The 26,318-nt window shown below is 43.2% G+C and overlaps 1 protein-coding gene across 5 annotated transcripts in view; it reads left to right on the top strand.

Annotated features, from left to right (window-relative positions):
* Positions 1-2,117: 2,117 nt before the first annotated feature.
* LHFPL6 (LHFPL tetraspan subfamily member 6) overlaps positions 2,118-26,318 on the top strand; it is a 265,994-nt gene continuing 241,793 nt past the window's right edge. Inside the window, exons 1-3 of one of the 5 annotated variants that reach the window (XM_042904643.1) lie at positions 2,118-2,310; positions 10,650-10,782; positions 14,299-14,867. In XM_042904643.1, the coding sequence (XP_042760577.1) occupies positions 14,483-14,867 (385 nt within the window). In that variant the 5' untranslated portion in view covers positions 2,118-2,310; positions 10,650-10,782; positions 14,299-14,482. Of the gene's footprint in view, positions 2,311-10,641; positions 10,783-12,465; positions 12,774-13,888; positions 13,937-14,298; positions 14,868-26,318 lie in introns of those variants that run through there. The other 4 variants (XM_042904714.1, XM_042904881.1, XM_042904580.1 and 1 more) reach the window with 4 other exon arrangements.

Genomic DNA, 26,318 nt, shown 5'->3' with positions numbered 1-26,318 from the left:
TGTCTGGGTGTTTCTACAGGAATTCTAAAGTCTGAAGTCTGTCTTTGTGGAAACCATCTCTTCCTGTGTTTGTACTCAGATATCCATCTCCATTGTCACAATGGTCAACAATGTAAAGAATGAGCATAGCAGAGATATTTTCGCAAACGAATATGCTTTGTATTTTACCCACGAAGGTCATTACTTGTTGTTAGCTAGAACTGATGTAAATCAGGGAGGGGTATACCACGTATGAGCTGATGTTGTTTAATAAGGACTTTGGGATTATCAACGTGTCTTCCCTACAGGACCACCCCTACAGTACTTTCATGTATATGTCCCTGCTGTATTGTCAAGAAAGACTCAGAGATGGGGAGGGAAAAAAGGAAAGAAAGAAGGGGGAGGGCATAGCGTAGAACCTGATTAGAGGAAAGAGAATATTAGAGGAAATATTAGAATTAGAGGAATTAGAGGAAAGCCAGCACAGAAGCTGGCTTTGGGGGGCTTTAGCCTCAAATTTCCTGAGTTCAGGATAAATGTGCAGTTCTACAACATCCCCAGTATTCAGTTTTCATTAATTTAATGTATCAAAGTAGCAAACATTATTGCCATTGGAAAACTGTTTTGGGCTACCATTTTGTGGGTATTTTATATAGCATACTGAATTGAATTTTATATAGCATCAAAGTTGGGGCACCTTCTGATAATTTTATTTATATGGAAAACTTGGTCAGAATCTGTCTTCTCTTTTGAAAGAAATTGTGGCAAACATAACAGATTGCATATTGAATAATCAGTTCTAAAAAAGAAAGCTCACTTTAATTTTTATATAGCAATTTATCTTAAAAAGGCAGACCTTTTTTTGTAGGTTTGAATGTGTTGGGTTATTTGTTACTAAGTGAATTCTAAGATGATAGGAAAGAAAATTCACTAAAATAATAGTTTCAATCGCTTCTATTTATTGAGCAGTTACTATATACTTGGCGCTGTGGTAAATATTTTATCTATATTATCTCATTTAATCTTTAGAATAACACTATGGGAAGATCTTATTATCTCCATATTACAGTTAAACAAATGGAGTTTTAGATAGGCTAAGTAAATTATTTTTCCAAGGTGAGAAAACCAGTTAAGTGGCGAAGCCCAGAATCTGCCTGCTCTAAACCATAATGGTCCTTCCTCCCTATAAGAGGTATTTTTATGGCTAAATCAAATTCAGATCAATCCTATCTTGGTGACAGCAAGTCATTATGCTATATCTTATACTTCTCTTTACCTTTATTATATATCAACCTTTAATCCAAATAACTCTGGAAAATATCTAGACCAAAACCAAAACCAAACTAAAACCAAAACCGAAAACAACGAAAAACCTTTTCTCGTTAATGTAAAAAAAGAAAGGCAATTGGATTTTCAGTACATTATTCTTCGTTATGACCCCTAAAAGGGTCTTGATCTTTGCACGGTCCTTGGCAAACTAATCGTGCACTGAAATTCATCTTCAAAAGGTAGGCCAGACTTTTATTGTAGGTTTAAACATGCTGCATTTTTTGTTACTTAATGAATTCTAAGACAGCAGAAGAGAAATTCTGCAGAATCTGTCTAGGGAAAAGAAATGGTTCAAAACTGATGGCTTAGATTAATTTATCACATCAGAAAGCTTGACATCAGGTTGCTCTGTCATTATCCAGCACTGGTTAGTGCAACAGAATTGTTTCGAAGGCCTAAAGGTGTAAATTTTTATATAAGAACAGGAAAAAGAAAAGTTAATCCCTGGCAAAATGATGCATCTTTTCACCTGTATACCTGCTGAGGTTTGTTGAATCCTCGACAAGCTTACCTCATATAGTTTCAGCTAACATGTTACAGCAGGGCATTTCCAGATACTGGCCTGATTGGCTACTGGTAATCGTGTTCTCAGTTTCATTACAAAATCGTGCCATTTTTGGGAGGGGGGGGGGCAAGAAAACAATAGGATGATCAGATCCCTCATTTTACATTGTTATTTGTCCAAGGTCAAGCACCAGTTTAACAGCTAAACTGAGCCCAGAACTGGGTGTTCCTGATTTCTACCCCCTCGAAGTTTCTGCCTCTCCCTTTTCTGCTTCTTTACAGACAAAAATGAAGGTTAGGAATATCAGTCAAAAACCGGATGTTTATTCTCTGTCTCTTCTGTTGAACTCAAAGGCTCCTGTGAATCAAGGAAGCAGGTCTTTTCCTTTCTTCACTACACCATAATTATTTGTTTTCTAAGCAACACTCGGGATCAAATAAGACTTACAACACTTTTGGGTCCAAAGCAGGTGGTAAGTGAAGGCTTAAAATTTAACGGTAAGTACATTATATGTAATTTCTGATTAGGCATGATGGCAATGAAAGAAACAATAGCCATAAATGTAAAAACAAAGGATGAAGAAAAACAATTAAACTAGCAGGGAGTTTATAGCAAAGATAGACCTCGGGCTTCTTTTGGTCTCTTGCCATTTTCATTGTACCTATAACTAAACCAAGTCAGCTCCCATGTCAATGTGTTAGGAGTGGAGACACTGGGATGCTAATCATTTTCTAACAGGAAAGTCAGACAAGGTTGGGCTACAATCTAATTTGCGCATAAATACCTTAGAAGAAAAACTACTGAAGGTCCTGTGTCTGGTTTGCTGTCTTTCCACCACTAGGAGGCCTCTAGGATAAAGAAACAAATCCTTAACATTCGGGAAAATCACATTGTAACACAAGCACTACTATTAATTCAAGATCTACCCCTAACTGGAATAGATAAGTTGATTGATTCATTTCACCTCAGGCAAGTGGTCAGATGACAGAGAATAGTCTTATTAGGCAAAGCCAAAGCTTTGGTAAGTGGGCTGTGAGAGAGAGCTGATATCTGGGTCTTAGTCTTGTCAAGATTCTGACTCTGAATTTGAACCCAGGTCTTTGGCTTCCTAGTTAGTGTTGCAGCTGGACACTGTGGGTTTTGATTTTGATAGTTTTAAGCTGGCTCTGATTCCTCTTGAAAAAGATACGTATATTTTTTTAAGGCAGCGGGGTGGTGTACCTTATATATTCTTTCTTAAACCACTAACATGGGCTTTTTATTTTAATATTTTGGCTCAAAGCATCTCGAAGATGATATGGAGCTCATGCTAAATGGGTAAAAAGTTGTGTTTAAAGAAATGTCCTTTGGAACAGAGTCTATTAATATATTTTAAATAAACTTGTTTTATTTTTTAAAAAGCAGACTGAGGTTTGAGCCAATGACCACCTTGAGGAAAGCAGCACAAATCTAAGTCCCTGAGCAAGAGAAGGTTTTTTTTTTTTTTAATCAGATACCAGGGAGGAGGGATTATTACAGCTCCTCTGTAATAACACAGAGGGATTAATACAAGAGTTCAAAAAAAGTTTAGGTGGGGAGGAAGGGGCAAAGGAAAGGAAGTCCAGGAAAAGGGACCCAAATGGCAATGACAGATGGCTGTAGTTAGTAAGGAGGTAGCAATGTCCCCAGCAGGGAGTTCTAGAATTAGGAGGCCCAATATTTCATTTTAGGTGAATTGTTTTGCCTTGCTAAAATGGAACCCTCCTCTCTGGTCCTCCTTGAAGCCCTTCAAAACACTGCCACCTAGAGGAGTTAAAGAAGGGGTTTTGTTTTGTTTTGTTTTGTTTTGTTGTTTTACCACTTGGGGTTACAGAGAATCCTGGGGAGAGACAGGGGTGAGACCCACAGCTTTAGCAAGAAGAGACCAGAGTTGCCCCAAGCAATTTGCAGAAATGTAGCGGCCTCACTGGATGTGCCTTTGAGCTATTACAGAAGCGTTCAACAGAAAGTTGACCCCAGAACACTACAAGGGAAGAGAAAAGAATCTAGTAGAACTTCAGACCAGATCTGGGTTGCTTTCTACAATGTTCCTGACATGCAGATATGCTCTTTGATGTACATTTATTGTGTTGTGGTTCACGAATTTTTGAAACACATGTTCCATTCAGGGATAAATCCTACCCTTCCTTACTCTGTTCTGAAATATGTTCTTTTTAAGCAGCTTTATCCAGTGGGTTAGATCTAGTTATTTTGTGTTTCAGAGAACTCGTTCAGTTGATAATTGCCTTATACGTCTATTAAACATTTTAAGTATATAATTACTCCAGGTTATTTGAGGTAGATTAGGAAATACAGATAAGCCAAAAGAAAAACATCTCTCGGTCTTACCACATTTTAATTTTACTAATTTATAAATAACTGCATGTTTAAATTACACAGTAAAAACTTTACCAGCACCAATCAAGGAGTGGGCTGACTTGATTAATATATTTGTAGGTATCTAAGGATTTCACATTCTGGGCTTTTAGCTGTTGTTGAATGGAAATGGATCCGAAGGACATCCTGTAGTTTAGCGCCTTAAAAAAAACAGAGTAATGTAGTCTTTTTTGATGATGTGATGATGTTGTGCCAATTATGATATCAAGTATTTTTTACCAAGTGCTTATTCAGCACTGTTCTGAGAGAGGGGTCCCCCACCCTAAGTAGCATGAGATGGCTGAAAACATGACACCTGACACTGGACAGATGAGCTGACAGCAGTTTATTGGTCACACATACTCACAGCCTGGGAAGGGTGGCTCCTGTACAGAAGGCAGGGCCACACTTGGGCGGCGCTGGGGAAGCAGACTGAACCAGCAGGGGCAGTGGGAGGCAAGGTTTGTAGTAATGAGAGGAGGAAGTGCCCCCTCGGTTCCCACAGTAGGATGGGATTGACTTGTTTGAATAATTGTGTGGGCTGGAAGGGAACGAAACCCATCGGGCTCAGACCCGGATGAGGTGTAGCTGATGTGGCAAACGGGGAAGCTAGGCAGGTGAGCACATTTCCTTCTGGGCGGGGGGCCCGTCTGGCAAGAGTACAGGACTCACAGCTAGGCCTTCGGGGCCTTCTGAGGTTCAAAGATGCCAAGGCAGCCCATGAAATTTTAGGCCCGACGAGGTAAGCACCTGCTATGTGCTTAGCAGGATGAGTAAGGCGGCTTTTAAAGAGCTAACAATCAAGTTTGGAATACACATACACAACCAAATAATTACAATGCACTGTTGTAAGCTCTATGGAAGAGGTATCCATCGATTAGAAGTATAGGGGAAGGACTGGCTAACTGCTTGGGGCACTTGGAAAAGGCATCATATCAAACAGCAGTTTTGTTTGTTTTTTTCTTAAGTTTACTTATTCAGTTTTCGAGAGAAAGGGAGAGAGAGAGAGAGAGAGAGAGAGAACGCACATACAAGCAGCAGAGGGACACAGAGAAGGAGAGACAGAATCCCAAGCAGGCTCTGCACCATCAGAGCGGAGCCCAAGGCAGGGCTTGAACCCACGAACTGTGAGATCAAGACCTGAGCTGAGATCAAGAGTCGGACACTCAACCGACTGCGCCACCTACGTGCCCCTCAAACATCAGTTATTATACCGGGTTGTTACCATAGAAGCTGACAGAGGGCTGGGAAACAGCTTCTCATTTCCCTGCACATAGTGAATGTCCCTTTGACTGCTAATGTTTCCAAGTGGACATGTCTTTTTCATGGCATACTAATCCCCATGTAGTAACAATTGAGCCACTAGACCCATATTTTCCCATCCCTCACCAGACATGGCAAGTACCCTGTGTCTGTGCCTTCAAGGTAGAAGACACAGAAGTGCTATTTATCCCTCTCTCCCTGGAAACAAAGCAAAACAAACAAAAACCAAAACAGAACAGTTGTCTTCTCTCTCTCCGTCTTGGTCTGTCCCTGCCTCTGTTCATCTCCTCTCCCATCCCCGTCTGTTTCACGTCTCCTCCTCCCTTTCCTCCTCCTTCCCTCCCCCAGCTTCTTCCTCTCTCTCCTCCTCCTTGCTCCCTGCTGTTATCACCCCACCCCCTCTTCTAGCGTCTGTCTGCTGAAATGGCTGATGCTGTATACTGCTCTTAATTCTCTTTTTGTTCTTGTATCTTCTGCTTCTTGTCACCTAGCCCATGCTTTTTAGCTTTTAAGCCACAAAGACATTGATCTTTGGAAGCCATACGTAGCCAAGGAGCATTCTCTTTTCATCCACACATGCGCTCTAGTTGGCAAGTCAACCAAACACAACCTTTGACAGCTCAACTCAATGCTAACTGCTGGAGGTCAGTTCCCATCTTTTCTCCCGACCCCGTTAGTACAGGCTTGGTGTTGCGGCCGTATCGGTCACAAAATAGTAATATTTAATTAATATTTCAACATGTTTCCATCCAGTTTGTGGTAGTAAACTTACTATCTCTGATGGGGGCCAATAAATAGTGCTTCTCTTCCCCAGATGCAATCTGGACAAATTGAGAGGGAAAAATGGCAGATGGAGATCAAAATATCATGGTTATTACTGACAGAGGCTAATGTAGAAGATGTAGCTTAGTGAGGGGCAAACGGGTCTGCTAACCGGGCCCCAGGGTTTGGCAGATTTACTGGCTCTCTCAGGCGTGGCCTCTGGACAGTCCTGCCCTGTAATGGGAGATTCACCCCAAGAGAAGGGCAGTTATCCTAGTGCTTAAACGGGGTTTCCCCTGGAGCCTCCAATTACCCCAGCTGCTCAGATGTGTGGAGAGAGACCAGGTGCATTTAAGAAAAATTTCTCCTAAGGAAAACCAGAGAATTGGGAAAAAGCATTTCTCCTCTACCATTTCACAATGGCTGTAATATGAAATTATGTACTTCAGAAAAACCAGTGTTTGTTAGCCCCTCTTAGTATTATAACACTAAATTAACTGTTTAAGTTTTAGATCATTCTATTAGTATATTCAGTATTTGCAGTGCATCTTAGTTTGGTGAAGGGAGGATTTACAATTTTAAAATACTGTTGAAACACATCTTTGTGAATTGTCTCAGGAGTTATGACTGATTGGTAGCAAATATTATTACAAAAAAATTCTTATCTCTTTTTATAGAACTCATTATACCTATCTTTCTACATAGTCTGGGAAAATTAAAAAAAAAAATGTAAAACATAGTCATAACACTGAAAAAGCCTGAGATGATTTTTGACATGAAAAGAAAAAAAAAAAAAAAAAAAAAAAAAAAAAGAAAAAAGAATTTAAAAGTAGCAAAAGCATGACACTGATTCAATATTAAACATAATTATGTACTAGTTTAAAATGCTACCTGGGTCATTTAACAAAATATATATATATAGTGTATTATGGACATTTTCCATTTTGATGGCCTAATGTGAAATATTTGCTACGTTAAATGCAATTTAACACTTCACATTTTTTGCCTCTTATGAATAAGTTATTGATTTAAAATTTGTATGCTGCTTTAATTCATGAAAGAATAATACGGAGAAATGATAGGGCACTTTACATTGCCAAAGTAGTTTGCAAACTTTAAATGAATAATGCAGACAGCACCCCTGGGAACAGGCCATGGGCTCTATGCACCTTATTTCCATGAGAGTTTCTGGGGAATAGAGTCACACAAATCACTGTATTCAGAAATTGTAACATAACTGCGCATACACAGTTTCTACAGGGAGAAGGGGGTCTTGAGTGTATCAAACACATGACAGAAAGCTCATAGAAAATGAAATGGGCACCCGTCCTAGAGTAGGATCTTAGGGCAGCTCTGGTAAATGTATGCATAAACATGTTCGCCAGAGAAAGGGCATTCCAAAAGCAACACATGATCTCACTCAGAGACTACTTGAAATGGAGACCAGAAAACCCGAGAGCTCACTGGTCCTGTGAGATTTTTTTCCCTCATTATAAGATGCACACAATGCAGTAAAATACGGAAGCAACACCCATTTAAATTTGTCTTTAGAAGAGATTCCCGAAGGGAAAGAGGTAGCTCAGGAATGAACAAAGGAAGGAAATGGCAAAAAGGACGAACTACCATGGTCTCCAATTATCTGTTTTACACCCTGTGTCCTGAGAACCATCTCGTAAGGTACTTCACTGCATGTGTGGAGGAGCAAATGATATGTTCTGATGGAGAACTGATAAGCTCCAGGCCAGGAGCAGTTAAAAGAAAAGTCCCTCTTCTCCGGGCTCTATTTGGAGCCTCACTTGTATTATTATCCGCCGCTTCTCCTTCTCACCTCATACCTTCCTGCATCTCATTCTTGCTGGCCCGTGTTCAGACACGCTTCTTGTGGCAGTCATTTTATAATGCTGAGAATTTGTCTTTTTTAATTCCTCAAAGTTACGACTTTAAGGGGGGGGGGGGTGGTATTTTGTAAGCTATTTTCACCGCGGTTCCTGTTTCTCTTGCCAGATTTTAAGAAGGGTCCATCCACCTTCGCCAATGCACACTACAGACGATGAATGCCCACCGTAGCCACCCTTTGCTAGAGAAAGAATTCTCCCCTGGTGCTATTCTGTCCTCTCTGCTCTGCTTAGTGCCTCCTCGCTCTGTGTCTAATCCGCTTTCCTGGGGTGCTGGCCCCCGGGGTGCTGCAAGAGAGCGGGTAGTTTCAATAGTCTAGCGGGCACGTAGCCATTGCCAGTAACAGGGACTTAAACAGCTGGGGCTTATTGGTCTCACCCAGAAGATGTCTGAGGATAACACAGCAGCTTAGTGAAAATACCTCGGATCTAGACTCTTAGAGCCATTTTACTCTACTGTTCTTAGTGTGTTGGCCTTTGTCATCATGCACGTCACTCCCTGGCCAAAGAACGGCTTCTGTGATTCCAGTGCCATCCCGTAAGTTTTCTAGGCTGGGAGAAACAGCAAGCGGTCACGAGGGCGCCTGTACCTCTCCTCTCTCATCTCATTGGCCAGCACTGTCACGTGACCACTCAAGCTTCCAGGTGAGGCCAGGGAATGGAGATTTTAGCTGCTTCTAGTGGAGAGAAAGATATAAAAGAACAGGGGATGGAAATGGACATTGTGTCAGCCACACTGTGGTTTTTATAACAAACGTGGAAGAAGTCCCTTTCCAACCTCTCCCCAATGGTCAGAGGTGATTGAGCCCATGCTGTTTCCTATGTTCCACGATCATACTCTTCCCCTAATTTTACATAGCACCCCCTGTTAGTTTAAAAATCATATATGCGGGCGCCTGGGTGGCTCAGTCGGTTAAGCATCCAACTTCGGCTTAGCTCGTGATCTCCCAGTTCATGAGTTCGAGCCCCAGACTATGCTGACAGCTCAGAGCCTGGAGCCTGTCTCCCTCTCTCTCTGCCCCTCCCTCCTTGTGCTCTCTCTCTGTCTTTCTCAAAAACAAATAAAAACACTAAAAAATTAAAAAAAAAATAGAAATCAGATATGCACTCTGTAGGCTGCACTGGAACAAGGATAATAATCACAACGGTATTGATGTGTTCACTAATTGCCTCAGTTAATGTTCAGTTATTGAGTATTTATCTTTAACTGCCGAGCGCTGGGATACAATGCTGTGTTTCCTGTCATTGAGCATATGTCTTATCTACACAGTGCTTGATCGATTAGGAATGCTTTTAGCTACTAAAAGAAGATTCAAGCAACAGTGATTTACCCCATATTAAGAACCTGTAATTTACTCTTAAAATATTCAAAAGGAGGTGTAATTCAAAAGGATGATGTCTCTGTGATTCCCCTCATTGTTGTAAGAAGGCTGCCACAGCTCCAAACATCTCATCCTTCAAGAATGTGTCCAAGACAGCCATTCTCTTTTATCAGGGGACACAATCTTCCCTGAAGGCCTCCTCAGCAGACTTACTGGGTAGAAGGGTCATACAGTCACCACCAGGTTTAAGGGCGGCTGGAAGGGAGGTGCTTCCCTAGTGAACAAGGAGAAGGAGTTGGGAATTAATCCCGGGTAGCGAACCAAGTGTGTTGTCATGGATGCTTTACAGCTTCCTACATGTTTTTTATATTCATGATTTCATCTTATGACTCGATGGGACTACAGTCCAAACATACTAGAAACTCAAACCTGGAATCAGAGGTCCAAGCAGTATCTGCTATGTGGGAACTTCTGGCTGGGAAATAATTTAAAGATCCTTTGAAGGTGCAAATTTAATACTAGGGTTTTAAAGATATTATAACGCATTTTGCCTATAAAGTATATATATAGGAACCCAAGGAGTGATTTGGAGGATTTTATAGTTTGGGAAGATAATTACACAGTGGGATGAGAAGAGAAATCAGGATACATGGGTTCTAGCCTCAGCTTTTGGTAACGCACCGGAAGGATGCTGAGCCTCTGCTTCCTCATCTGTAAAAAGTACTTGAACAAAATTAGGTGACTCCTAGGATCTTCTCAAATACATGAATACTTCTATAATCATGATGCTAGAAGTCATGAGTTAGAAGAATGTTAGAAACCATCTATTACAATGTCTTTTTACAAATGAGAGAACTCAGGCTCAGAAAGGTTACCATTTGTCCAGATTCATTCATCTAAGTTAGAACTTTGAGTCCTAGTATATGACATACTATGCTTCCACAAATAATTGATATTACATCCTAATAGAGTTTTTAAAGATTCGACCTCTTCCTCTATCTTCTTTTTCCTTTTGGGCAGACTCTTTTCAATAGCACTATACTCTATTTAATAGAATGCAGATAATGAGATACTTTAAAGCCCACCTTTTCGCTGAAAGGTCTTGGGCAAAGTTCTTGACCTCTCTGTAAAATAATAGCTACACCTTCTTCATAGTTTTTTTTTTTTTTTTTTTTCTGCTTCTTTTTTTGAGGACTAAAGAAATCTACTAAGAAAAGTTAGCGTCGTGATTGACACAGCAAGAATGTAATCCCAGCCATCCATCTCAGTGCTTAAAACTCCTCCAGGCTTCAGAAATGTCCTGGACCAATTTCCCCAGTAGGTTGTGGGGAGGGTGAGTCCAAATCTTGTGACTATAATTTGATCTTTATACAGTTCTATCTTTTGCCTTTACATTCTATAGATCTGAAGTCTCTGGGTAATAGCCAAGGGCGTAACTGGAAGCCAAACCCATCATTTGGGCCATCACGGAGCTCAGTAACCAGTGATTTGTTTGAGACCATTCAAATCACTTGAATCAGGGTTCTGAATCTGGGCTTCATGCATGGACCACAGGGGAACAGGGAATTACCTGACATTTCACTGAAACAGGTTTTTTTTAACCTCAGCACTATTTATTCATGTTTTGGGCCAGGTAATTCTGAAGGGCTGACCTGTGCTTTGTAGGGTTTAGCAGCATCCCTGGCCTCTACCCACTAGATGCCAGTACCACCTCTCTCCTCCTGATAATCCAAACATCTCCAGACCTTGCCAAGTGTCCCTGGGGTGTGTGTGGTGGGGTGGGTGGTAATCTCCCTTCTCCCCCTTGAGAACCGCTGAGATGAAGTTTAATACGTGTATTTTTTTTCCTGAAAGGCTTATCAGTCTCACCATATTCTGAAAAAGTCCTGTTATGACCTCAAAAAGGTTGGAACCAGTTACCCAAATCCTTTCAATATGATAATGAGAGAGCACATATCTCCAGCTGTAGTTGTGGGGAAAATGTACACCATTATGGCTAACTAAAATGATGCAGTTTGAAAATTTACTATGAAATATTATACATACCTACCCATTTGTAACTTTCAACTACTTTGAAAAAGCACTTCACAGACTGTATCTGGGGAAGTATCTGCTTCCAACACTGCTATTCCCAGATGGCGGGATTCTTAAAATACTGTCTTCCGCAGAGGCTCTCACAGTCCTCTACTGAATGTAGCTCTAAACTTCCAAAGGGGTAAACGCCGATGACAAGCATAACAAGAAATCTGATGGTGGTATTGATCATAAGAATGATTGGATGATTGGATGGAGAGATGGAAGGGAAGGGAAGGGAAGGAGGGGGAGAAGGGAGGGAGAGCGAGCCAGAGAGAATACAATGCCTTGAAGGAGGCTCCCAAAGAAGGTTTCTGGGGGGGGGGGGGGAGGCTCGCGCTGGAAGTCCCCCCTCCCCCCCCCCCCTCCCGCCCCTCCCCGCCCCGCCGCGCCTTCTCCCTGGCTTGTCTGGAAAGACTCTTTGCCAGGCAGAATCCCCCAGCCTTGCGCTTCCCGCTCTTATGTCTCAGGCTCGCGTCCACACTGGCCTTGTTCACCCTTTCCAAAGTGACCACATCCCAAGAGTCTCCTCAAAGCTCCAAAGGGTCCCTTTACCCAGTTTTAAGGCCCCCCTTCTCCACCTCCGGCAGGAAACGGGAGTTTAAACCTCAATCCCCAAAGGCAACCAGGGAACGTGTCTGGTCTTCCGTGGCGCCTCCGGAGCACCGAGAAAACCAGCAACTTTGTCCCCTACTCCTGGGTCTGTGTGCCTCCACGCCCTCCCCATTTGCAGGAATCGCCACGAGGGGAGGGCGGGGGGGAGGTGGGCGCGGGCTGGGGGGAGGCGCGGGAGTGGTCCCCGGGGCGGGCGGGGTCTCGCGAGTTCCCCGCCGGCAGCGGCGCGTCCGCGTTCCGCCGGCCGTGGGTCTCCGGGCGCGAGGGGAGGGGACAGGAGAAAGAGGAGGGCCGGGCCGCCGAGGGGAGGAGGCGGTGCGTGCCTCGCCTGCCAAAGGGAGCCCTGTTCCTCTGCGTGCGAGCACGGGCTCCCCGCGCGTGGCCACCGCGCACCGCCCCAGCCGCCGCCGGAGAGCGCGGGCAGCAGGGGGGGCTCCGCGGCCGGCGGCGCAGCCCTGCCTTCGGGAGACCCTCCGCCTCCGGCCGGACGCCGCTCTCCGCCCCGAGGCGGGCCCGGGGTGGCTGCGGCTGCCGGGGACCGCGGCGGGGAGGGAGGACGCTCTTCTGTGCCGTGGATGTTCCGCCCGCGGAAGACAGCAAGTTGTGCGCGCGCCCCGGCCGCCGCCCGCCCGCCGTGTGAGTAGGGAGCGCCGGCCGCCCGGCGCCGCGCGCTCCGCTCTCTCCCCGCGCCCCCTCGTCCCCGGCCGCCGGAGTCGGGCTGCTCCGGGCGCCGGACTTCCTGAGCCCCGCGGCGCGGTCGGCGTCCGCTGTCGGCGGCCGCCTCCGGGGGGTGCTGCCTGCCCGTGCTTTTCCCCTCCCTTGGCGCGGGCCGGCTGCAAGATGCCCCTCTCCTCCTTCGGGGCTCGGGGGTCATCGGGTGTCGTCCAGGCTGGGGTGGGTGGGTGGCGGGGTGGGTGAGGCCACTGCAGGGGGCCGCCTGTGGGCTCGTCTTGGCCTCCCCTCGGGGCGCCTCGCCTCAGCTCCAGAAGAGGGCCCTCCTGCCCCCAGGCAGCCCCCCACACTCGTCGCCCCCAGCCTCAGGGCCCGGGCAGACCAAGTTCAGCCGCTGACGCTGACGCTGACCGCAATTGACAAGATTAACAACCAAAAAAAAGTAGTTGAAGTTCCCCGGGAGTGACACACGACTGGAAATGGGGTGGCGTGTGGAGAGGAAGCGGTAGGGGTGGGGGCTGGCGGAAGGGGAGAGGTGAGGGAGAGGGGATTTGCTGTGGACCCTGAAGGCTGGAGTTCAGGGTTCTGGGAATGGAACTGTAGGGCGCATGGGCTCTGTGCTTCTGTATTCCCTTCTTTATGGAAAGTGTGGGAAACCGTTCAAGAACTCCTTTTGAAAGGAAGGGAGGGGTGGAAAGTCAATGCGCGTGGAACTGTTTGAATGGCTGGGGTTCCATGTAGAAGACTGGGAAGTATGGATTACTTTTCAGATTAGACAGTGACAATCATTCAGTGGGAGAGACGGTCCCAGCCATTGTGTCGGAACCAGTGAATCAGAAGGAAGTCACACACAGGCTTTCTTTCATTTACACTAGGAGAAAGAAGGTGGTTAAGACTGAAGGGATTCACAAATACTACGGACTGAGTACAGGACGTGCCTAATAGTTGCATCCAGTCTGTGTGCCTAAACAGTCTGTAATATTTGTTGAGTTTATAGTGCTCTGCAATTGTGAAAATTATCCTAATAATTTTGTTCGGGCTCATGCAGAGTTAATGCACCTAAAGGGACACGGAAAAGTTGCTCCAAATTATAAGCATGAACTTGCAAGCCAGATAAACAAACCATGGTACGGTTCACTTTGTTTTAATATTTGGAATTATGTTTACTGCCAGTAAAAATGCTACATTACTTTTACTGCGAGTATGTGAAATGAATTCACTGGCTTGGCAAATAGAAGCCATGGATTTCTTTAAGTAAATAGCTGTCAGAGTTAATTTGGGAGCATTTATAGGAGATAAAGACATGAACAAGCTTTGAGCTAGTTTGACAAAACTTGAATTTTAGAAGCGTTTATAGAATCAGTTCTTCCCACTTTTTGCAGTGTTGAGCCAAGTTTGAATGTTTATTAACTAGGTTGTAGACCAACTGAGCTGGTGTTTCACTTCCCTGAAAACATTTAACTTTTAATGTTTCTTATTGTTTTGCCAGGGACCATCATCCTTACTACAGAGGATGGGAAGTTGACGGCCAGTAAGACTGAAGATTCACTGTGTTGCTAGACGCGTTACAGAACGTGGATTGCCTGCCATTCCCTGGTGGTCTCACGCCTTCACTCACTCCTGCAGTCCCAGAGTAGTTGCTTTGGGTCCTCGCTGCCCTATCTGTTGCAAAGATGGCATCCAGCCTGACTTGTACTGGGGTGATCTGGGCTTTGCTCTCCTTTCTTTGTGCTGCCACCTCCTGCGTGGGGTTCTTTATGCCTTACTGGCTCTGGGGATCACAGCTGGGCAAGCCTGTGTCCTTCGGTACTTTCCGGAGATGCTCCTACCCTGTGCATGATGAAAGCCGGCAGATGATGGTGATGGTGGAGGAATGTGGGCGCTACGCCTCCTTCCAGGGCATCCCCAGTGCAGGATGGAGGATCTGTACCGTCGTGACAGGCCTGGGTTGTGGCCTCCTCCTCTTGGTGGCTCTCACCGCCCTCATGGGTTGCTGTGTGTCAGAGCTCATCTCCAGGACAGTGGGAAGAGTGGCTGGAGGAATTCAGTTTCTGGGAGGTAAGTGACTTGTTAAATTTGACTCATTTCCCGGAATCCCAAAGCAATATTGAAAATCGTGTTGCAGTTGTCTACTGAAGTCCTGATAATTGGCACATGGAATGCTCTGGAGAAATAGGCGTGGGATGGCTTTGGTGATAGACTGCCGAAGTCAAAGAATTTTACTGGAATTGCTTTCCACCTTCGAGAGCTCTGAATTTCTGTACATCCTTAGGCATATATACATCATTGGCCCACTAAGTACAACCTATATGAGGCAGTAACATCGGGATTGTTTATAATGTAGTAGGGGAGACCGTTCAGGTTTCATAACTTCCTGCTTTTCTTGTTCAACAGTCAACAATTAGATTCTCTGTGTCTTACTGGCATCCTCAGGTCTTTAGAGATGAAGACTTCATAGAAAAGTAGAAAAGTTTTTGATTCAACATTGTTGTCATGAGCCTTCAATACTCTTTGGTGGGTGTAAAACTGACCCTTGCTCAATCTTAAACTGTATTTCTAAATAAATGATTACTGCTTTACACGAGAGATCAGTTTAACATGAACAACTCTGGATTCCACTATGCTACGGATACAGCTATAGGCTTAATTATCTCACTAGGATTTAACTTCGTGGGATGCTCTTGCTGTGAAGAAAAAAAAAAATATAGCAAATGCTGTTTGCTTGTCCAAAATGGACTGCATAGTCTCACTAACACCAGAAAAAGGTTTGATTTTTACTTGGGTTTCCTCCAGCAAGTATTACTTCAATATTTCTGGTCATATGGTTTTAATTATACTTTATGTATTTTCCACTGCGCTTTTCACCTCCATTCTTCAAACTGACAGGCTGAACTTGTCTGATTTATAGTCCGTCCTGGTAAAATGTGACAACCTGGTAAAATGTGTACTATCATGTAGATAGTACAGAATGAAGGGAAATAGGAAGCCAGGAAAACGTATAGAAACTATTTGTAACTTCATTACAAAGTAAAAGTCGGTTACTTTCCCATTTGGTGCTTTCTTATAATCTTTTGTGAAGAATCCAGAAGAAGGAAAAAAAATTAAATGGGTAGTTCTGAGATAGAATCTGCATGTTGGAGAAACCCCGACAGATTATTGCAAGTTGTTTGATATTACACTTTGAAGTCACATTTTGAAAGAGAAAGTTCTCAAGCTAAAAATGCAAGGGGCAAACAAGGTTTGCGTTTTGAAGCAAATGACAGAGTTGTTTGCAGTTCTCTATTCCCCTACTGGAGGTAACTTTGTTCTCATCTGTTTTTTTTTTTTTTTCCCTTGTAGTTCTGCATCTCCTTCTGCCCTGGGAGGCAGTTTGGGAGGCTTAGCTGTTTTTTCCTTTAGTGCTTCAGTTCTCAACATCAAGCGGAAGTCTTACGCGTGATACATACAGATATTCATATAGTAATACCGTAAAATGATGAGAAAGTTGTTGAAAGTTGAGATAGAAGTCCTGAATTTGAAAACTTTTTGATACTACAGAATTCAAAGATAGAGTTAATGCCAGGAGTATTTAATTTTTTTTTTCTTGAAGAATAAACTTGATTTGCTGTTTGTGTTTCACTTGGCTCAGGAAAAATGCTTTGGCAGCTTCTTTTTCTCCTCTTATATGTCTTACTGGCATCTTCAGGTCTTTAGAGTTGAAGACTTCCCAGAAAAGTAGAAAAGTTTTTGATTCAACATTGTTGTCATGAGCCCTCAATACTCTTCGGTGGGTGTAAAACTGACCCTTGCTCAATCTTAAACTGTATTTCTAAATAAATGATTACTGCTTTACACGAGAGATCAGTTTAACATGAACAACTCTGGATTCCACTATGCTACAGATACAGCTATAGGCTTAATTAGTAAATTAGTAAAGTAAATATTACTTTTCAGTTTGCCTTCATTTTAGGGCAGGGACTGCAATTATTTCTGGGAGAACAGGAAAATGCTTACAAAGACAGATCAGTTTTTATTGATCAGCTTTAACTGTATAATGAAGGAAGGCAACAGGAAGTGAATCTGAGACCCATGATTTATGCTTCCCTCTCTAAGTTCCATATAGATTTTTTGGAATGATATAGAGCTACATGTTCTATTTTACAGAAAACTCCAGGGGAAAGATCATTGGAGAAGTTATGTGTATTTTTAAAAGGACCTCCCCTCTCCCCCCACACTTTGTACATGCTTTTCATGAACTCTGCATGGCAAGAGTTACTGACATTAAGCTAAGGATATAGTTTGCAGTTGGTACTCTCTCGTTTCTCATATATAGTTCTCATATCTGGCAAAAAAATAATTATGAACGTAAAACCTAAAAGAGTTTTTTTTCTGATTCGAACCTCTTGAGGGCACAAGTAAGTAAATACATCCCATTACTCAAGATAACAGTGCGTTTAGAATTACAAAACAGCTTGAGGGATGGAAAAGGTTTTGAAAACTGCATGAATCACTAACACTTAATATTTGGCTAGTTGGGGGAAAAAAAAAGCTTCAAAAACAATTTTTCCTGTTACTCATTCCATCATTGTTTGGGGCTTTATTCATAAAAACCTGAGTGGCAAGTAATTTTATTTTATGAAAGTTTTCACGAAATAGGTTTCATAAAGACTGCCAGACCCCAAGCCAGTGGGCTCTCTCAATTCCATAGACGGCCGCGCTTCAGAAATAGAGTCAGCATCCAGGGCACTCTGCTATAAGGCGGACTCTGTTACTGAAAATGATTCACCCAGAAGGGTTATGTTTAGCTAAAGTTAGGGTTGCTCCAAAAACAACAGGAAGCGGGAGAATGGCAAAGTACAGAGGCGTCCTGCTTCACCCTGCCTGCTGTGTCTGGAGTTTGCACATATGGTGTAACATCAGGCAGTAAAACCCCTGCAGTACTTTGGAACTCGTTAAAGGACAAAGTGTCAACCTTAATTTTGAATTGTCTTGCTATGGTTGGTTAGAGGTTCAAATGTCACCTGTCAGCTGCCAGAGCAACACAAGATCGGACTGTTGCGTACGACATTTGCTCCCTATAGGAGGAGGACATCAAGGAATCAATGACTTGTGCTTTTCTTATGGCAACTTGTACATGAACTTGAATCGCCACATCGTCGTCTTCCATTTTTAAGTCATATTTCTGTCGTAATTTTTAAAGCCTGGTCTCGGTCGAGTTTCGCCCTCACTCGAGCTTTTAAAAGGCATGCAGAGAGCCCTTGAGAAATATAATGTATAATAAAAATGGTTCCACGCATGCAGGATGGTTATGGCGCAATGAGAAAAGAGACGTTTTCATGTTGGGTTCGTTGTTGAATATAAAATTACGTGCTTTGCTTCTCAATACTGTGGTGGTCATGAAGTACTTCAACCGAAGTTTTAAACGTTAGTATCACACTTTTTGATACACGTGTCAGGAAAATACCTTATTGACGCGCTCTGTGAATAGAAGCATGGGGGAGCATCGTAAAGACATGTTAGGTGTGCCTGTAAGATTCTGTAACAGGTGATTGTGAATGTCGAGATTTGAGTGTGTTGATTTTGTCTTTGGAAATTGCTGCTGCTGTACCGAAGGGGCACTGAAGGGAGTCCCAAATTTATATCAGGCCACATTTAGCTTGAATGCACGTCACATATGTGTGTAAAGTGGGTATAGAGTGCTCCTCAGTAGCAAGCAGCGACCTTAACAGTTTGGCAGGTGTTCTTTTCTAAGAAGCCAGGGAGACCATCTTCTCAGCTAATTGATAGTTAAGTGCTGCTGAAGACAGTAATGATGACGAAGTATTTCTCTGAGTGTCCCTTTCTCTGTGTGCGGAAAGCACCATTGCCTTTCCGGAGCCTCTTCACGATAGGGTTCCACCTGGACCTGTCTGTCACCCTTTAGGATGAGGGCTTGCCACTCTCCTTCCCTTGCTCCACTTTGAACCTGACTTGTCTTACGATATGCCACATCATGCCTTCCTTTCTTTAGGGCTATCTGTCTAGTGACAGCTAAGGAATAAGATAAATGATGAGTGTTGGCATATTAATGGGCATGGTGACTTTTTAATGACAGTCTTAACTGAAAGAAGCTGCTCTGATTTTAAGAAATCCAGAGACTTGTTAGCCCAGCTCAGGGAGCAGGCAGGACTCTTAGCTGTCCTTTAAGTTACACCTTGTGGATTGCTAACTACCGTACTCCTCCATTCAGCACCCCCAACCAACACTGTAAAGTCCCGGTGAGGTGTCTTGAGTTCTGAGTCTACAGTTCTCAAACTTGACCATGCATCAGGATCAGCCAGGGCTTTTAAAATACGGGGGCGTCTGGATGGCTCAGTCGGTTAAGCATCTGACTTCAGCTCAGGTCATGATCTCACGGTTCGTGGGTTCGAGCCCCGCGTCGGTCTCTGTGCTGACAGCTCAGAGCCTGGAGCCCATTTCGGATTCTGTGTCTCCCTCACTCTCTGACCCTCCCCCATTCATGCTCTGTCTCTCTGTATCTCAAAAATCAATAAACGTTAAAAAAAATTTTTTTAAATACATATCGGTGGGGCCCGCCCAGGAGTTCCTGATTTGGGTAGGTTTGGTTGGGAGCCTGATACTTTACATTTCTATCCGGTTTCCAGATGATGCTGGTTCTGAGCCTATATCTTGAGAACCCTGTTCTAAGTTAACCATTTCGTACTTTAGAAAAATGTGAATTCTGGTAGATGCTTGACTCCCAGAACTTAGTTAATGTTTAGTTATGTTATAATCTGATATAAACCTCTCTAATTGGGCTATGGAAAGATACTACCTCTGCAGCGTGGTATTGGCTGAGGACATTCTTGTACCTGTCTGTGTTTTTGTCACAGAAAATTATTTTCCTGAGGTTCTCTCTCAATGCATATACATGTCATAATTACAATATGTCCATTACATAATATGTACATATATTATATATTCATTTATTTACCTTTGCCATATGCCAAGATTTTATAGATGGAGAACTCAAAGTAAGAACTCAATACACCCTCTGTAGTTTTCCTGCGGTAGATTCTCAGTAATGAATTGCTAATTAAAAGACGTGAAGGCTCTACGGCAGACTGGAGAGATGCGCGAAGACAGCCCTTGGCCAGCTCCATAAAGCTGTGTATTTCTTGCAAAAGCAGAAAGACTAGGCCAGGAGGACATCAGGAACCAGCCAGTAAGAGCTTCTGCCCGTAGGCAAGGTGGCGCCCCAATGGGCTGTGAGGAAGGTCAAGTTCTCCTGGTCTCAGGCATCTCTAGGGAAAAAGATGATGCGCTCTTGCTGAAGAGTAGTACTTTCCAGGGCCACAGACCATGTCTCACCTCGCAATCACGTGTCCCACATGCATCGCTCTTAAAGACCAACAAGGTCCAGATGGAGGCTAGTCAGTGCGGTGGCGTGGGCGGGGCTTTGCTACCAGGAAGGAGTGAGGGGCCAAAACGAATGCCACAGGGGCCATCTACTCTGAGCCCTGGATTTGTTGCAGGCAGGGATGTCAGTGAATTAGCTGGTCTTTTATCAAATCTAAAATGCCAAATTTTATGTTTGCATTTAATGTTTTAAGATTATATTTTAAAATTGTCATTGCCACCAGTTTTCTTGTTTTACATACTGCCCCCCACCCCCAGAAGAACACGTCTTTTAAGGCTTAATTTGGGAAGTTTTTCATGGTTTTTAGACCTTCTCATGAAGCTTATAAGTTTTCCATATCCATAATTGACATCAAAATTCAATACAATATTCTTTTAATCCTCTAGTGGGCCTAAAATTCCCTAAGGACTTTTATTTTTTTATTTTTTTTAATTTTTTTTTTAATGTTTATTTATTTTTGAGACAGAGAGAGACAGAGCATGAACGGGGGAGGGTCAGAGAGAGAGGGAGACACAGAATCCGAAACAGGCTCCAGGCTCTGAGCTGTCAGCACAGAGCCCGACTCAGGGCTTGAACTCACAGACCGCGAGATCATGACCTGAGCCGAAGTCGGACGCTTAACCGACTGAGCCACCCAGGCGCCCCAGGACTTTTATTTCTTGTGGAGGGTCCTCCTTTGTCCCAGAGAGTCTGATTTGGTAGGTCTGGGTGGGGTCCAGGTGAAGCACTTTTAACAGACTCCCCAGAGGTTCCAGAACACACATGGTCAGTCCCCAGGCCACATTTTGAGAAACATGAGCTAATTTTATTCACTTCAGACCTCATGTGATACTAGTATTGGGGCATAGACTTATATCCACCATTGAGCTAAGGATGAATGATCAATCTTTCTATCCAGAGTTATTTTGGGGACAACATGATACGAGCAGCAAATTATCACAAGTAGTGTAGGAACAGACCAGTTTATAGCTGTGTTCTCCCTGATCTCACAGATTTTGGTGTTCCTGGTGGACAGTCAGCCCCGCGTGTACACTCAGAAAGCAGAAAAACCAAATCTTTCCACGCTTTGCTTAGATGAGGACTATTTTCACTGGTGACTCCACCTGCAAATTAGGAACCTGCTATCATCTCCTGTGCTGCGTTTGCACCCTTCGGCCTACAAGCGCGTTGTCGCTGGCTTGTGTTCTGCTGGGTGTGCTAAAATCTTTCCTTACTGACAAGTGTGCTCGGTTGTTACCTGTTTTGAATTACAGGTTTTTATCTCCTGAGTTTGTATTTCTGAGGAAAAAAATACTGATGATAACAGTTCATTAAAATGACGCAATAAGGAGTTGTCCATTGCTCTTGAGTCTATCATGTTAGCCGCTACGCTAGACTTTTTCCCTAGAATTATTTAGGTTGGTGTTTTCGACAGGGTCCAAATCTTCATTTACTTTACGCAGAGTAGAGTCTTTCTAAGAGAGTCATTTGATTTTTAACTTCCTTCCCAGCTAACATGGCCATAGCTAGACAACACTGAGGCCAGGGTTAGTATGGGTTAGTTAGCCTCTCTAACGAGGAGATTGCAGATTGGTTAGCTGTCATGTAAAAAGCATGCTGTTATTCACAATGAAAGCAAGCCGAGGAAAAGGATTCAAAACCATTCCTATTAAACACACACACACACACACACACACACACACACACACACACTCTGGAGAACTTTCTGTCATCCTACATGTTATCACAAATACATTGCCCGCCGTATGTACCGTTATCATTAGTGCACGGTGAGCACTTGACCTCTCCAGCTACCTCCAGCTTGGCAAGACTTGCCTTGTTGTGTGTGGTGGTTGTAGTCAGAAAGAATACCAGCATCAGGTTCAAAATTTATTCGCGGATGTCATTAAAACTCGTTTGTTTTTTTTTTTTTACTTAAGTTATTGCCCTCCAGTGTGTTCTCAGGGACACTGATTCCTGGGTGTTCCAATAGATGTTAACAGGAAAAAGAAAATAGGAACACGTGGATTTGAGAAACAGTTGGTTATGGAGAGTTAATCCATTTCAGTACAGCAGAAATCACAGGGCATTCAGCGTGTTGTCTATTACCAATCTCCCGAGGGGAAGGCGGAGGGTATAGTATTAAGTGTTTAGCTAACTCACTGGGACCCAGCACCCTGAAGGGACTAGTACTCTGGAACTTACTCAGTTCTCATTTTACCGTGTTGAGGCAGGCGGTTTATTCTTTTTCGCAATTTATTCTTTATTCTTCATTCTTTTGCGAGAAAACTGAATTTTAGAGAGTGACACCCAAAGTTACCCATCAGTTATTGTTTGTGCTGTGAAGGCTGTCGCCATAATAAAGTGTTAATTGAAATTCCACCTTGTGTTATATGTAGAATTCAGAATATCTGACCGTTTTGCCTAGTGTATCTCTTAACATAGGCGAATATTTTTCTTGTTTCCTTTGTCCTGTTTATGCTTGTAGGACAATAAAACCACCTGTAGATTTGACAGAGCAACTTGTTGCCAATTCTCAAAAAACAATTACAGGTTACTGTTAATAATGTAATATGCAGTAGAGAGGCCATTAGGGGAGAGTGCCAAAACATCTGACCAATGTCTTTTAACAATTATTTAGCAGAAGAGTGCTACCTTTCATTCTTACATGCTGGCTGAGTTTTCTAGTGTAAGTACCCCATTGTTAGAAGCCTTTGTAATAATCCCTTGTTAAGGCTAAAGATAATGTTATTTCCAGAGCACACACTTCTTAGATAACAAAACCAAAGACCTTGTGTCTTTCTATAGAAATGAAAGATAATGTTGACGTTGTCAGTCTTCGTCTTTGAAGTGTTTGTGATGGAAACAAATAGACTTCTATCTAGATCTCTCGGATGGGCTCTATGGATTTCCCAGAAACTTCTGAATGGTTATTTTTAGACGATCAGGAGGTTAGATTCAACATCGCTCTGGTTCTGGTGCATTGATATTGCTGACTAATTATCGGGGGACCGATAAAAATGGTTCTCCGTTTTTCTTGTATGTCTTATGTCGTCAACTAGAACAGGAACTAAGATTTAGAATTTTCTTCTAGTCCTACAGTAACTAGAATAGTAAATGACATCTTCTATGTTCAATGAACGCTTGATGTATTACTTAGTTTCAATTATTTATTAGCAACATTTTTATCTTGAAGGTCTGACCTTGTTCTTCCCTACTTCACAGAATTATTTCAGAGATGAAATAAAATAATGCCATCAATGTGAAGGCATTTGAAGCAATGTCTCCTTCTGATGAACCTGCATAATGTTAGTCCTTTGAAAAGGAGTGTTCTCTAGTCATCTCTGTTGAAATGATGCTGCAGAATGCAACTCTCTCTCTTCAAGCACATTGTAAAAGCTTGGAGCGAGCTTTATTTTCTGCAATGAAGAAACCAGCTGCTATGGGTCTGAAAATTTTGTCCCCCACCAAATTCACCTGTTGAAATCCTAATACCCAAAGTGACGGTAGTAGGAGGTGGGGCCCTTGGGAGGTGACCAGGTCCCGAGGGTGGAGCTGTCCTGAATGAGATTAATGCTGCTATCAAAGAAATCCCGGAGAGCTTCCTTGCTCCTTGCGCTTCTGTGAGGATCCAGTGAGAAGAGGGCCCCCACCCAACTGCGCTGGCGCTTTAATTTTGGACTACCAGCCTCTGCGACTGTGAGAAATAAATTTCTTGTGTTTATAAGCCATTCAGTGGTATTGTGTTCTTGAAGCCTCAGTGGACCAAGATACTAGCTTTGCTTCACACTGTGTTCACAAACTTATTTGGGAATGGCAGAGTCCTACTAACCTGTAATAGGCAATAAGATCTCTTTGAATTAATGGGCAACAGAGTAAGCTTTGGGAAATGTTGAGTTAAAATACATTGTAAATCCAGGGGATTAGTGTTTATGGGCATTTAAGAGTATTGAGTGCCTGTTATATGCCAAATAATGTGCTAACTGTTGGAATAGAACTGAGATAAGGTTCCTGCTATTAGGAAGCCTACAGTCTTTTTTTTTGTAATCGTTTTTGTTTATTGAAGTATAATGAACATACAAAGTTCTATTAGCTTCAAGTGTACAACATAGTGATTTGACAATTCTATATATTACACAGTGCTCCCCACGATAAGTGTAGTTATCATCTGTCATCAAACAACGCTATTATAGTATTATTGACTATATTCCCTATGCTGTACTTTTCTTCCCCTTGACTTGTTTATTTTATAACTGGAAATTTGTGTTTCTTAATCTTTCTATTTCACCTGTCCCCACCCATCCACCTCCCCTCTGGCAAAAGGGGAAAGTTTGTTCTTTGTATTTATGAGTCTGTTTGTTTGTTTGTTTGTTTGTTTTGGGTTTTTTTTTGCTTGTTTATTTGTGTTTTTATATTCCATATATAAGTGAAATTATATGATATTTGTCTTTCTTTGTCTGACTTATTTCACTTAGTACAATGTCCCTTAGGTCTATGCATGTTGTCACAAACGGCAAGATTTCATTCTTTTTTATGACTCGGTAATATTCCATCATATATATTTGCCACGTCTTCTTTATCTGTTCATCTATTGATGGACACTTAGGCTGCTTCCATATCTTGGCTGTTGTAAATAATGCTTCAGGAAACATAGGGGTGCATATATCTCTTTGAATTAATGATTTTGTTTTCTTTGGGTAAACACCTAGCAGTGGAATTACTGGGTCGTGTGTATTTCTGTTTTTAATTTTTTGAGGAACCAAGAAGTTCACAGTCTTAGGGAGGAAACCAACATGTAAATTGTGGTTACTATACAAAGGACTCATGATACCTATATATGCTTCTAAGTTTTGTCGAATACAGCTGTCTGCTGGTGAGGCTCACTCAGCAGCCAAACCAGGTACTTGCCAGCCTCACGACCGTGTGCCAGTTATTCTCCATTGTGCCCTTCTCCCGCTTGGCTATCTATTATGGGAGTCCACATTTCCCAGAAGCCTCGACACCCGGCACCTGGGTAGTTGCAGCCAGTGGGAGGGGCTTTTGGGAGACGGGAAGCAGGGAGAAGCCAGGATATTTCTCCCTCTCTGGATCCTCCTCGGGCAGTGTCTTTGGTAGCAGTTGTCTCTTCTCCTGGAATGCCCTGCCTTTCCTGGCCCCAGCATCTGTTGGGAAGCCACTGCGATAATCCTACCCTAGCCCAGTTCTTCTAGTCGCTGGTAATGCCGTCTTCTCCCAGTATCACTCCAGTTTAGTGCATAGCAGCAGTTTCCTGCTCTTGCCACTTTCCGGGTCACCTCTTTTTCTCCTGTTTGGCTTTTTAGCTCTTCCGTCATCTGTGTCACCAGTTTCCTGTGCTATGGTAAATCGTCTGTGTTTGACACACCTCAGGATGGCTTCTGCGTCCTCAGCTGGACCCTCGCTAAAATACAATACATAATTCAAATTCCTGCCTCAGGCAAGTGGAAGATCATGTCCTACTGTGAACTTTTGGGATTTGTGGTGAATAGACAAAAATCACAGATGTTTAATCGAGAAGACTGGAGTGCACTGAAGCATGAACAGATGCTGGAGGGGCGCAGCACAGGGAATGGCCTGACTGGGTTGGGGGGGTGGGTCTGCAAAGGGCTTATAGCACAGGTGCTCTTTGAGCTGGGTTTGAAGTTACGAGGGGAAAACTTCCTGAGCCCTCAGGCAGGGGGATCATCAAGTTCTCGAAGCCAAGGAGGTGTGAAAAGATCTGATGTGAGTTCAGGGAACGGGAGCAGGCTATATGGGGTGGGGCAGGTATGCTGTGACAAAGGACACAAGTGGAGAGGGCACATGGAGCCAGGCTGTGCGAGTCCTCGTTTCTGTTCCACGGTACGGATTCCACACTCAACTAAACTCAAGCTTTTGAGTGGTTGCGGGTAGAATTGACTTAGGAGCTATATAACCTATAATCTAACCGCAATGAGGAGTAAGATTGATTTGGAGAATAACAAACACCAAGGAAAGGCACTGAGAAGCCCATGGTTGCAGTCTTAGCCAGAGGTGGTGAGAGCCTCACTGAAGCTGTGGGAATACAGGGAACAAGAGTTTGAACACATTTCTTTCTTTCTTTCTTTTTTTTTTTTTTTTTATTTTATTTTTGGGACAGAGAGAGACAGAGCATG

This window comes from Panthera leo, chromosome A1 (assembly GCF_018350215.1).
Source record: "Panthera leo isolate Ple1 chromosome A1, P.leo_Ple1_pat1.1, whole genome shotgun sequence".
NCBI classification, from domain to species: Eukaryota; Metazoa; Chordata; class Mammalia; order Carnivora; family Felidae; genus Panthera; species Panthera leo.
This window is presented reverse-complemented; position numbering and strand designations above follow the sequence as displayed.